Below are 15,031 nucleotides of genomic sequence, written 5' to 3'. Positions count from 1 at the left end.
AGCACTACTATTACTAAAGATAAAAACTGAAATAATAAAAATAAGCCATCTTCTTTCAAAGCTGAAATGTATTTACAACTAAATAAAAAAATTTTTTTTGCATTTAAAAATTATGAGTATCTCAAAAGGACAGTATCTGGAAGAAAACAATATTTTAAAGCTATGTTGGAGATCAAAACTATCTGAAATTGCAAATATCCATTCTATTTACTTGAGCCTGGACTCCTCAAAAGGAGGTAAATAAAAACACAAAGTCGTTATACTACTAATACATTTCAAATTTGCTACAAGCAATCAAATGATTTCTTTTAGACTGATAAATTTTGGAGTCAGTAGCCATGGGATCTATTTTAAAACAAATCCTACCTCCTTATAAGTTTAAATAGTTACATTAATCTAAGTATGTATTTCATCCAACATGAATACATTTTTTTCTATTAACACTACATTTATTTTATTGATGAACCTCTAAATCAATTCAAAGATATTTTAAATACAAAATCTTGTTACCATGGTTCATTCAAAACAGATTAACATAATAATTCAAATCAATAATGACAACTAAGAGTTCTTTACCCTGAAAATTTCTGGATAATCTAATCTGGATACCAACACCAGGCTTTTGGGAGCAAATACTTCTGCGGGCTGAATTAAACCAGACCCTTCCACTTCACCTTCAATCTCTTCCTTCTTTGTTCCCTAGAAAAAGATGCACTGTAATGAACAGTCAGAATTTCCTAGGTTTATAACTCACAAAAGATAGACATATCACACATTTTCATATAATTTACAACATCTAAAATTATTTATAAAATATAATTTATAATATACTTTACAAAACTCAAACTAAAAATAAAGATACATACTTTGATAGGAATCTTAGAAGCAAGTAAGTAGACAAAGAAATTATAAAGGAAGTCATGCTTACTTTGATTTTGAAAAGTTCCTTATGCTGCACATATATACCACAACTTTATGTGAGCATTTGGTTTCTGTGTGAGATCCAGTAATCAAAGATAAAGAAGACACATTAAATTATTTTAAATTGTGACCCAAACAACTAAAAGTGATACTTAAATGGAGAGTCAGTTTTTAAGAAAAGATCTATTTTAGAAGGCACTACTTTCATTCTTGTTTTTCTACGTGTATCAATCTTTCAAACAAAAGTGATGATCATTTAGGATTCTAAGGCTTGCAGAATGCTCAGTGTTCTTATAAGCAACAATGTTGATTTTTTGAGAAGAGAAAATATCTTTATACACAAAACTACGTTTCAGAATGTACTTACTGCTTATTGCCACAGACTGTACACTGGTTAAAATGGTAATCTTATGTCATGTATATTTTAGCACAATAAAAACATCTATAATTTAAAAATACCCTACATTTCAATGACTAAAAATACTGGTTAATGAAATAAAGTTTGAAAACTTTTATTCTCACTATGTGTCAACAAGTATTTCCTGTGCAGCTACTGTTATATGATACACTATAAAACTTATAAATAAAAAAAAAGAAACCCACACACAAGGTGCCAAAGCATTGATTTATTTCTAGGTGATATTCTAAGATGCCAGCACATTTTCCCTAACTAGAATTTTCTTTCTTTTCCATTAATCAAAGTTCTAGCTCAAAAATCTATCTTCCTTCCTAAAGCCTTTCCTTTACTTATTTTTCTCTTAGTTCTCAGCACAGTTCACCAATATAACACACATCCTCCAACTCATTTCTCCTACCAACCTCTCCCCAAAATGCTAAATCAAACTGCCTGCCTCACCTTTCCACTTATGACTAACAGGTATCCTAAACATGTTCAAACCATAGCTCCAATCTTTCTCCTCAAACTCCATTCCTCCTACAGTATTCTGAATCTCAGTTAACGGAAATTTTACCATTTGGCAAATCAAAACCCAATTCCTTTCTTCATACCCCATAACCAAACTGTCAGCAAATCCTGATTGTTCACCACCTCCATTCCTACCACAGTACTATGAACCACCATCATTTCTTGTCTGGATTATTTTAAGTCTTCTTCAGTCTTTCCTATTCCTCTTTTGCCCCGTGGCTTCCTTGTTGCTCTTCAAACATCCTGGGCATGATCCCAACTAAGGCTCTTAATTAAGTACTGTTTATTATTCCTTTTCCTGAAATACTCTTTCCACAGATTTTCTAATGATGAATTCCCTCATCTCCATGAGGTCTTCATTCAAGTGACTTCTCCTCCATTAAGCCTTTTCTGGCACCCTAATTAAAATCCAAATTCACTAACATTCCCTATCTTCTTTCCTTGCTTTATTTTTCTCTTTGGCACTTGTTACCATTCAACACATTAACCCATTTCACTTATCTTGATTTTTTTTTTTTAATTTTTAATGTTTGTTTATTTTTGAAAGAAAGAGAGTGAGTGGGGGACAGGTAGAAAGAGGGGGAGACACAGAATCTGAAGCAGGCTCCAGGCTCTGAGCTGTTAGCACAGAGCCCAATGCGGGGCTTAAACTCCCAAACTGCGAGATCATGACCTGAGCCAAAGTCGGGGGCTTGACCACCTGAGCCACCCAGGCGCCCCACACTTATCTTGGGGTTTATTTTTTTTCTGTCTCCTCCACTAAAATACACTTACAAGCAGGATTTCTATCTTGTTCACTGGTAATTTCCCAGTTCCTAAAACAAGAGCTGTACACATGGCTGACAGTTTCTTAATATTTGTTCACGGCATACATGCAGGAATGAATTTTCCTGGAATAACTTTCTGGCTAGTTTACCAAGGAAAGTCTCCCCCTTCCTCCCCCCTACCTATAGAGGCCAAGAACTATATTTTCTATCTCCTTTGGAGCTCGTATATTTTCTAGTACAGTGAAATATAATCAAGTATTAGATGTCTATGGAATGCACATTTCCAAAGGGAACTATCTGTTTACTTTCTGTGTCATAGGTCCCTATGCTCTTGAAAGATTTTCATCTTTTATAAAGCAAAAGCTAAAAGGCTGGCTGGTTTCTGAAATCCTTAGAAATAATAAAAATGTGATGAATATGAATTTACCAAATATTTCCACACATAATGAATCATATTCTTCATGGATTACTAACAAATTTGAAATGACAAAAGAACGACTAAAATTCCTCAAAGAGATAAAGCTATCCATTTTATGAGATTGTGATAAATACCCTAGAGTACCATTAGAAGTCAGCCTGACTAAGTAGATAACTATTTCAAATAAATGACCAGTAACCTGCTTTGACCAAAACACAAAATAGAATGCATTGGTCATTTCTTAAAGCTATTCTTTAACTAAACATTCACTAAATGGAATAGTTATTAGCCAAAAAGAAAAAGGATCGGTATAGTGTAAATCTATATTAAGTAAAAACAATTTCACTTTTATTTATATCACTTTTTATTACAGAGGTTGGCTTTTACTTTGTAATTATATTATAAATCATAAGATGTTGTCTTTTTTTAATTTTTTTTTTTATTTCTAGGAGAGAGAGAGAGAGACAGCGTGAGCAGGGGAGGGTCAGAGAGAGAGGGAGTCGCAGACTGAAACAGGCTCCAGGCTCTGAGCTGGCAGTCAGCACAGAGCCCGACGCGGGGCTCGAACCCACAAACCCTGAGATCATGACCTAAGCGAAAGTCGGACGCTTAACTGACTAAACCACCCAGGCACCCCAAGACGTTGTTATTCTTAATTCTAATAGCTCTCCTATAACACAGAAAATTCATATTCCGCTTTTCAAAGCAAAAAGCAGTACTATGGTTAAAAAAAATGTTTTAGTATACTGAAAAGACTGAATTGCACACTTTAAAAGGATGTATTTCGTGTCATGGTAATTAGATCTCATTACCTATTAGTAAAAAAAAAAAACCCACAACTCAAAAAATAAAGCAAAGTATCTCTAAGGGCAATTAACATCCATATTATGTAATAATTTTATCTTTTTCATCAGAAATTTTGCAATCTATTAAGATTTTCTGATTTCTGGTTGAGATAAATAAGCACCAAATTCTCATTAATTTTAATTTGGCTACACTTTGTGCTTATAGATTACCTGGCAATATTTATCTGAGAATATATATCTAGTATGTCTTACATCATCAAGATATACTTATTTAGAATAAAAACAACAAAAATCCAAAGCCCAAAAGTGAAATTATATAGAAACTTTACTCCTTGTAATATTCTTTTATAAAAGATGAATCCCAAAGAGATAAAATATGATGCTCTACTACTTATGATAACTTTAAGTTTACTATAATATGCCGATAATACTATCCTTCTTAGTGATTTTATACTATAATAATACACCAGGTTTTCATGTTTAATTTCAAAGATGTGTGTGTGTGTGTGTGTGTTCCTTCAATTTAGCTTTCACTGTCCTTTTTTTTTTTTTAAATGTTTTATTTATTTCTGAGAAAGAGAGAGTGAGCGAGCAGGGAGGGTCAGAGAGAGAGGGAGACACAGAATATGAAACAGGCTACAGGCTCCGAACTGGCAGTCAGGATAGAGCCTGACATGGGGCTCGAACCCATGAACCGTGAGATCATGACCTGAGCCGAAGCCAGATGCTTAACCGACTGGACCATCCAGGCACCCCCAACTGTCCTTTTTAAGTACTGAATTCTCCAAATCTCTGTGGGAAGACTGGAGTTATTTTTTTTTAATTTTTTAAATTTTTATTTATTTTTGAGACAGAGACAGAGCATGAGTGGGGGAGGGACAGAGAGAGAAGACACAGAATCTGAAACAGAGCCTCAGGCTCTGAGCTATCAGCACAGAGCGGGATGCAGGGCTCAAATCCACGAACCGTGAGATCATGACCTGAGCTGAAGTCAGACACTTAACCAACTGAGCCACTCAGGCGCCCCTGGAATTATTTTTAATATTTATGATTTAACTGGTTAATAAATTGGTTTTTAAGCCAAATTATGAATTAAATATCAAAATTCTTATTAAAATACTTCATTATAATAAACAACGTTTCCATAAAAAAGAGAACATAATGTCACAAGTTTAGGGAAAATTCATACTCTTTCATGCTGTACTAAAAATACAGTACTAAAAAATTTTTTTTAACCCAAAAACTGTTGGTTAAAATAAGGTTTCTCAGACAGTAATGTGGAGGTTTTAATAAAATTTTTCTATAAATAATTTATCATTTAAGGGAATACTGCTTCTTCATTATAGCAGCTAGAAAATTTTTTGTGTAACAATTATGTATTTCACATGTTGAAAAGATGTGAGAAACCTAAAAATAAGCAGGAAATTTAAAACAAAGGCTATGAATGTAAGAGATGTCATAATAATGCTTTGAAATTTAATATTTTATAGAAAACATTTTCACATATTTTATCTTACTGAACAGTATTTTGAAGCCTTTTTCTAACCTAAGATTATTCCTAACTAGTAGATTCCATTAAAGATACAAATTAATTTCTTTTGTAAGATACAAATTTATCTTAAACACTAAGTTTACTGAATTATCTCACAGTGACTTGTAGGGTTACCTTATCGTTTATATATACCACAAGCACATGCTACAACTTGCCCACTTACAGATTTTTCTTCCTACCTATTCTTACCATGGACTACATATGTGTGATTCCCAGCTTCCATGTAATTTACATTTTATGTAGGTCACAGTTTCTGTGCTTTAATAATATGAGGTAAATGAGTACTCACCATATCAATCTTCCCCAAAAGTGCTATTGCCCTTCTAACGTATCTTGAGACAAAAATGCTAAAAATTATTAGATTACTGATTTTATGGGATGACTTCATCCCGTATTTAGGAAATTCATCCTAAATATTTAGGATGTTCATCCTTTCACTCAGGTTGAATATGTCAGTCTCATCTTTGTTGTACTCTTAATGCTTGATTCTGGTCTCTTCTATCTTGAAAAGATGCTGTATCCAATATCCAAAATGTGCCTAGCTCATTTTCAACAAAAATTCACATTAGAACTCTTCCTACAGTATTTCTTTAAGTATTCAGTTTAAAAAGGATAAAAGGAGGGGCATGTGGGTGGCTCAGTCAATTAAGCATTCAACTCCTGATTTCAGCTGAAGTCATTATCTCACAGTTCATTTAGATCAAGCTCCACAACCGTTTCTGCAATGACAGCACAGAACCTACTTAGGATTCTCTCTCTGTCTCTGTCTCTCTCTCCTGCTTGCTCACACGCTCTCTCTCTCAAAATAAACTTAAAAAAACAAAGTAGTTTACAGTGTGTTCATGTGTGTGTGCGTATTTTGTGTTAAATATGTTTACATTTTTAATGCGGAGGATAAAAGGCCTGGAAGGTTTTACTCCAAAAGACTAGCATTTGTCTCTGGTCATGGAATTATGGTTTTCACATACCCTATAAAAATATATGCATCTCTAGAGAAAAATAATTTGCTAAAATATTTACTCTTGCATTATCTTTATAACAAACAGTTTAAAGTTTTAAAAAGTAAATAGTAATGTATCAGTATGTGTTTATTTATTAAACACTTAATAAGTGGTTGGTCACATAGCAGTGTCACAGAAGGATAAGGTACAGTTCTTTGTGTCAGGAAATTTATAATCTAGTTTAAGTGCTAAAACCAACACAGGTGAAATAACAGTAATAAGTGCAAAACAATACTGTAACATTTTTAAGTTCATATTTAGTGTTGAGAAACTCTGAGAAGGGAAATCAGTGAGGCCCACAGTAATGAGTTGGAACTTAAAGAATAAGTAGAACAATCAGAGGGTAAGGGAAAGGGAAAGAGAAAAGAAGAAACCCAACGAGACAAGTCTAAGCATCCAAGGAGGTCAAGCTTAAAAAAGAGCAGTATGCTATGTACATGACCAGCTTGAACTACAGTATGTATCTATCCTGCCTATTTCATTTTCCCAGTTTTAGCCCTTATATACCTTTTAAAAACATGAGCTAGCCACTATATTTTTAAGTTAGGTATACTTAACTAAAGTCCATGTCCTATGTTCACACTATTAGTTGGTAACATAATTTATAATACACTTTTTAATGTAAAAAACATGAGAATGATAATTTGTTGAAGCTTTACTTTTTGGCACCTTTTATTCCAATAATTCTTACTGTCTATCTTTTTAAAAACACCTTTTACCCTCCAGTTAATATGTAGTGAATAAATTAGAATTAATAAACTAATCATCATAAACTGAAGAATATGGTCACTGGCACTGGAGTGTGTTCCTTATCTTTTATCCCCAAGACATAATTAATTCAAATCAATTGTTAGATAGTACTCAAGAATTCTTTGGGGTATCTTATAAAATGACTAAGAATATCTAAGACTGACTTAAAATGTCAACATGATGAGAAATACTATTAAGCTCAACCTTATCTCTGAAGAAAATGAAATAATGAATACAAACTTTTGTATAAAGTGGGGAACCTACAGATAAACTTGTTGATTTCCTTTCTAACAGGTTAACCAACTCAAAATTAGGTTCTCATAAATTCAAGAAAATTATTTTGTGAACCACCAAAGTCAATGGTTCTTTACAAATTTCTTTTCCTCTATGTGAAAACGTTGAAAAAGATTAGAAATGATAAAATAAGTCATTTTTAGATGAAAAATTATATTAACATTATTTGGTGAGTTATATGATCATAGAACTTAAGTTTACAATTTCATAGGTTAAATAAAATGTACTTCCCTGGAATCCCTAATTTAGAAGTTTATATGCTGAACACAAAGACCCAAGGTTGCAGCTTTATTTTCTTAAAGAAAACATGTTGAAACCTTAATGATCACGTAACATGGTATACTGCAACATTCCATAAAGATATAGGACATTTGGTTATATTCAACATATTGGTCTAAAAAGTATGCCTTATTTGGATGACTATGAATAGTATTCTGTGGATCATAATTTGGGTAGAAACTTTATATCTACTAGGAACAAAATTAAAACGTATCTTCAAAATCAGATGTAGCTGGGGCGCCCAGGTAGCTCAGTCAGTTAAGCATCTGACTTCAGCTGAGGTCATGATATCACAGTTCCTGGGTTCAAGCCCTGCACAGGGCTCTGTGCTGACAGTTCAGAGCCTGGAGCCAGCTTCACATTGTGTGTGTCTCCCTCTCTCTGCCCCCTCCCCTACTCACACTCTGTCTCTCTCTCAAAAACAAACGTTAAAAAAAATTTAGTATTAAAAAATAAAATAAAATCAGATATAGTTCTTAATATGATAGGATAATAAAAACAATATAGTACTAGAAGATACCTACTTTATTTTACAAACAAGCAATCTCATGCCCAGAGACATGAAATTACTTGCCATGATCATACAGCTCATTAAAGGTATAATGGAAATTAACAAGTCAAATCTTCTAACTCTTGAGCTAGTTTTCTCTTTCCAATGTCTTGTACTCATATATAACCTTTAAAAGAAATAGGTATTAGTGTAAAGAAACTGTTTAGAACAGATGACATACAAAAAGTCAAACTGTAAATCTGGAAAGATGTTCCCACTTTATTCCATGAAGTATATTTGCATGTAATAATCTTCTTGTGTTAAACTGAAATAGTAATAACAATACACAGTTCTTGCTGCAGCCCTTCCTAGTGTAAAACCGTCAAAATTTAAGAAAAGGGATTTAATGTTAAAGGACTTTGGGAGACTGTTCTCAAAAGTTTCTCCTGTTGTTTTAATGTCTCATACTATTTTAAGCATATAATACTAATCAATCATAGCTAATTCAGTGAAATGTTTTCCCCAAAGAACATATCTGTGATGGATGTCAGGGAGACTGGTTAAGATTCAGCATTCTGTCCATTAAGCAATTCTCATTTTAAAAGCGGGAGAGGATGGAGATAGGGCCCTTTCACAAAAAACATAATCTTCACCATTCCTAATATAAAGACAATCCTATGTGGATATCCCACAAATTATTAAACATTATGTGCCTCAATTTTTATCTCTGAATTATGTTACTTATGCTACTTTTCACTAGACTCTCTTTGTTGAATGAGGTCTGAGGATTAGTCTCTAGAATACTATCAAGTATAATGTTGATTGTATTACTAGCAAACCCACTTCTCACTCTTCTCTATTTGTAATTTCTAATTCAGTGAGATACATAATCACAGACAAAACCTTCCTGATGGAATCAAGATTATTACAAAGAGATATTTATCACAGTGTTATTTATAATGGTGAAATGGGAACTAAATGCCTATTACGAGATGGATTAAATATATTTTATCCATATGGCCAATTAATGTGTAGACATTAATTAGATCTATATAGAGTTTTAGTTTTTAAAAACTCCTTATTTGAAAAAAATACATTAAATTACCATTTTCTTTCTCTTCTCTTACTTTTCTCCCAATATATTCTAAATTTTCTACAATCAGCACAATTTAGTAGCTTCATAACCAGGGAAGGGAAAAGAGAAAGAAGAAAATAACTAGGCTATTCTTTATATAAATCTGTTGAATCTTTTATGTGATTTCCTCCACTGCAACCAAGTTTTGCCAACAGGAGATCAGTTTAGATATCCATTTTTATTACTTCATTTTTTTCCAGATAAATTGCTCAATCATTTGGAACTGTATTTTAATACGAGCATTTCAATTTAATTTTTTCTCACAAATTTCAATAACTATTTAAATAACATTTGTTAAAATGTACAGACTTCATTCATTTGTAATGAATGTTTCCACATTCAGATATTGATAATAATAAATAAGACCAATTTTGGTCTTATTCTTAATTCTTCTTGAACCAATAACAAACTGATATAACTTTTTTTAATTAAAAGAAATTTTTTAATGTTTGTTTATTTTTGGAAGACAGAGAGACAGAGTGCAAGCAGGGGAGGGGCAGAGAGAGAGGGACACAGAATCTAAAGCAGGCTCCAGGCTCTGAGCTGTCAGCACAGAGCCTGAAACAGGGCTCGAACTCACAAAGTGTGGGATCATGACCTGGGCTGAAGTCAAACGCTTAATCAGCTCAGCCACCCAGATGCCCCATACTGATATAATTTTTGCAGCCTTGTAGTATATGTTTTAGTATCTGATATTGGTATTTGGTCTTTGGAGACAGACAGATTCAAGCTTTTTGACTTAACCTGAATGTCCCTAGGTAAGCCTTTTAGCCTCATCCATAAAATGAGAATGTTAAAACTTATCAAACACTGTTCTTGTGAGAATAAAAGAAGCTACATGTGAATTAGATAAAATGGAATAAAAGTGCTATAAAACTTTTAGCATAATTCCTGGAACATGATAAGCCTTCAATATATCATAAACACTATAATCTTTATTCCTATCCATTAACTTTTTGCCTGGAGTGCTCTATTTCCTTTAATCTTTCCTTAGGTCTCATTTTTTAAATGGCCACTGAATCCTTTAAAGTCTCTAGGACTTATTTCCACTGCGCTGTCTTTAATTATTAAATCTATCACTAAATCAATGCTTAGCATACGTACTTTGAAGTATCTTTATACTTAAATTTTGGTTTTGCCTCATATACTAGATTTTAAGCCAGCTGAGATGAAGAAACAAATTCTATTCCTTCTATGTACTTCTTCTTTATTCCTCATCTGACTTCTCCAGTGTACACTCAATCATTTCCTCCTCCCTTTCTTTGATGACAATTTGTTTGCTGACATACCAAATGTCTTTACTGTGAATTGCATCATTATTATTGGTTCATAAACACATCTGTAAACACATTAAAAATACTTTAAAATGATACAACTACATAAAACATTTAGATAGATCTATCATTTTTTAAAAGAAGTAATATAAAGCAACCTTACATCTATCATATTTTACTAATTCACAAAAAAAATGCAATCATATTTGGTCAAATAATTTGGGGAACATGTTTTCAAAACTTTAATGAAAAGGTTTCGCTTGTGATTAGTGACAGTATTACTATATCTTGGAAAGATAAGAGCCAACATTTTAAAAGTTGCATATTATACTTTGGATGGTATGTGTCCCTAAGTTCCTCCTCTTCAGGCTTCCAAAAAATGTGTCATAGTATATTTGGTATGAAGTAATTCACACCAAATGAGAATTAAAAAGATCTATTTTTGAACTGATGATATGATCCAGTAATAAAAGAAAAACACATTTTTAAAAAAAGAACAGTGTTAACTTCACACCAAATATGGGAAAAACATTAATGATGACCTAGAAAGGAACATCAGCTGAGTTTTAATATTATTTTTTAAAATCCTACCTCACTGTCCATGCCATTTTTTAGACTAATTCCAAAAAACATTAACTTTCTGTTATGAGCACTGAAAAGCTGTCATACAATTCTGGCTAATACCTAACTACCTAAGTGTAATTCTATAGGAGCCCGAACTCTTACAACTTATTTTCATTTTCAGAATCTTGGGAAAACTCATAAGAAACAGAATCTAATCTTCTGTAAATTGATTATAAAACTAAGTAAATTATAATATGTGGTTCACTTAAAATGGAAAATGAAAAAAATATCTGAACTTAAAAAGAAAAAAAAATTGCTTTTTAAATGTTTTATTTATTTCTAGGAGAGAGAGAGAGAGAGACAGCGTGAGCAGGGGAGGGTCAGAGAGAGAGGGAGTCACAGACTCTGAAACAGGCTCCAGGCTCTGAGCTGGCAGTCAGCACAGAGCCCGACGCGGGGCTCGAACCCAAGAACCGCGAGATCATGACCTAAGCGAAAGTCGGACACTTAACCGACTAAGCCACCCAGGCGCCCCAAGAAAAAAAAAATTTTAAACATTGATTCCAAATACACAAGAACCTACATCTTGGTTTCTAATATTATTCTCTACTCAAATGAGCCAGGGCTCCTTGGAAAAATGGCTGATTTCAAGACCAAGGGCAGGGAAGGAATAAGATGAGCCTGGATCAGCTTGTTATGATATGAAGTTTTTAAAAATGCTTTAAAAAGCGGTGGGGCCTTATCAAAAGAATACAGGAACCAACCTGAAGTGTACAAATAAATCTAGGACACTTTGTGCATTAAGACAATGAAAACCGTTAATTAAATAGTATTGAAGAATAAAGAAAGTGGAATAAATGAGTCTCTAGCTCAGATAGACAAGACAGAAAAGTTCTTGCTTAGAGCAAAATGTCAACTACCAACCGGTAAAGGTAGAGGGTGTGTAGAGGTGGGAAACAGTCATTTTGCAACCATCAAAATAAAAATTGCAACAGGCAAGAATCATCACTAACTGCTAAATCTAGGGCATGATTAATGAGTAATAGAATATTTGCATAGTCTCAAAGTATCTTCCCGCATATGGCATTTTAGTTGCAAGCCAAAAGACAGCAATTAAACAAAGGAAATATGTGACAATCACCTGACCAAGTTACCAAAATTAACATAATAGATGGACACCAATAAAAAGAAGACACAGTATTTCAAATGTTGGCAGTATCCCAACTGTTGATGTATAACCTTAATCTAAAGATGAGTGACATCAGAAAAAACACACAGTAGGGGTGCCTGGGTGGCTCAGCCTGTTGAGCGTCCAGCTTCGGCTCAGGTCATGATCTTATGGTTCATGGGTTCGAGCCCGCATCGGGCTCTGTGCTGACCGCTAGCTCAGAGCCTGGAGCCTGTTTCAGATTCTGTGTCTCCCTCTCTCTCTGACCCTCCCCTGCTCACGCTGTCTCTCTCTCTCTGTCTGTCAAAAATAAATAAAATATTAAAAAAATTAAAAGAAAAAATACACAGTAATGAAGATCCTATTAAAAGAGGACATGGGACCTACATTATTGAAAACTCTCAAAGTCATAAAGCAAAGAAAGGGTTAGCAACTATTCCAGATAAAAAGAGACAAAGGGAAATGATAATTAAAAGCTGTATGTGTTTCTGAACTACATCCTGTACTAGAAGACAAAAATGGTAGATCTATAAAGAATATAAGCAAATATATTTACTTAGGTGTTCTGTGTTGGGTATATAAATATTTATAATTGTTATATCCTCTTGATGAGTTGACTAGTTTATCATTATATAATGACCTTCTTTGTCTATTATTAGAGTTTTTAGATTAAAGTCTTTTGTCTGACAAGCCTAGCTACTGTAGCTTTCTTTTGGTTTTCATTTGCAAGGAATATTTTCTTCCACCCCTTCACTTTCAGTCTGTGTCTATCCCTAAACCTAAAGTCTCTGGTAGTTGGGTCTTAGTTTTTTAAATCCTTTCAGCCACTCTAACTCTTTGGAGAATTTAATCTGTCTACATGTAAAGTAATTACTCATCAGTTTGTATTTACTAATGCCATTTTGTCCCTTGCTTTATGGATATTTTGTAATTCTGTTGTTTCCTTATTCTTCTCTTATTCTCTTCCTTTCTGATTTGATATTTTTCTGTAGTGATATGCTTAGATTCCTTTATCTTTATTTTTATCGTATCTACTATAGGTTTTTGCTTGTGGTTACCATGAGGTTTACATAAAAAAATTTATATTTCTAACAGTCTATTTTAAGTTGATAACAACTTATGTTAGAATGTATTGTAGGCTCTACATTCTATATCCCCCTTACCTAATTTACATTTTTGATGTCATAATTTATTTCTTTTTGATTATATATTAACAAATTTTTGTAGTTATAGTTATTTTTACTACTTTTTTCTTCAAACTAAGCTTCAATAAATATGATTAACCTACCATCTTCACAACATTAGGTGTTTTTCACAAGTAAGGTTTATACTAATATGTTTTCCTGTTACTAATTAGTACCCTTTCATTTCAGCTTTAAGAACTCCTTTTAACATTTCTTATAAGGCCAGTCTAGTGGTGATGAACTTTAGCTTTTGCCTGTCTGGAAAAGTGTTTATTTCCCTATCAATTCTGAAGGACATTTTTGTCAGGTGGAGTATCTTTAGTAGAATGTATCTTGCCACTCCCTACTGGCCCACAAAGTTTCTGCTGAGAAATTTGCTCATAAGTATGGGGGTTCCCTTTTATGAACAAGGTGCTTTTCTCTTCTACTTTTAAGGTTCTCTCCTTGTCCTTAATTCTTGACACTTCAGTTATAATGTGTCCTGGTGTTGGTCTCTTTGAGTTCATCTTTATTGAAACTCTATGGGCTTTGTGGATCTGTGGATCTGTTTCCTTCCCCATGTTAGGAAAGGTTTCAGCCATTACTTCTTTTTTATTTTTTTTTAACTTTTTAAATTTATTTATTTCTGAGAGAAAGAGACAGCGTGAGCAGGGGAGGGTCAGAGAGAGAAAGAGACACAGAATCTGAAACAGGCTCCAGGCTCTGAGCCAGCTGTCAGCACAGAGCCCGATGCAGGGCTTGAACCCATGAACCATGAGATCATAACCTGAGCCGAAGTCAGCCGCCCAACCAACTGAGCCACCCAGGCGCCTCCAGCCATTACTTCTTCAAATAAGTTTTCTGCCTCTTTCTCTCTTTCTTCTCCTTCTGGAATACCTAAATCATAAATACTGGTCTACTTAATGTTATCATTTATATCCTTAAATATATGTTTACTCTTTTTCATTCTTTTTCCTTTTTTGCTCTTTTGATTGGGTGATTTCTACTGCCCTGTCCTCAAGTTCACTGATCCCTGCTGTTAAATCCCTTTATGATACTTTTCAATGCAGTTATTATATGCTTCAGCTCTGACTTTAATTTCTTAAATTTTGTTTGTTAAAATTCTACCCTTGTTCATTCATTCTTGTCCTGAGCTAAGGGAGCATCTTTATGATCATTATTTTGAACTCTTTATCAGATAAAACTCTTATTTCCATTTCTCCTTTTTCTGAGCTTTTATCTTATTCTTTAGTTTGGAACATATTCCTCCATTTCTTCATTTTCCTTGACTCTCTTTGTTAGTCTCTATGTATTCAATTAAACAGCCACCTCTCCTAGTTTTGAAAAAGTGGCCTCTTGTGGGAAGATGAACCTTATCATTTAATCTTGCCATAGTTCTTGGCTGTCTCTTAAACCTTTGTAACTGTCCAAACAGCCTACCTTATTCTTAGTGCTTCCTGTAGTTGAGGGTATGCCAAGATCTTTCACTGTCCCAAAGAGAAGGGTCTCAGCGACTAGAGTCAG

The 15,031-nt window shown here is 33.5% G+C and overlaps 1 protein-coding gene across 2 annotated transcripts in view; it reads right to left on the bottom strand.

Annotated features, from left to right (window-relative positions):
• SBF2 (SET binding factor 2) overlaps positions 1 to 15,031 on the bottom strand; it is a 499,779-nt gene that overhangs the window by 275,190 nt on the left and 209,558 nt on the right. For both annotated transcript variants that reach the window (XM_077769129.1, XM_077769130.1), the window contains exon 4: positions 577 to 699. In XM_077769129.1, the coding sequence (XP_077625255.1) occupies positions 577 to 699 (123 nt within the window). The remainder of the gene's footprint in view (positions 1 to 576; positions 700 to 15,031) is intronic.

The sequence above is a fragment of the Crocuta crocuta genome, unplaced genomic scaffold (assembly GCF_008692635.1).
Source record: "Crocuta crocuta isolate KB4526 unplaced genomic scaffold, BGI_CrCroc_1.0 scaffold255, whole genome shotgun sequence".
Lineage (NCBI taxonomy): Eukaryota > Metazoa > Chordata > Mammalia > Carnivora > Hyaenidae > Crocuta > Crocuta crocuta.
This window is presented reverse-complemented; position numbering and strand designations above follow the sequence as displayed.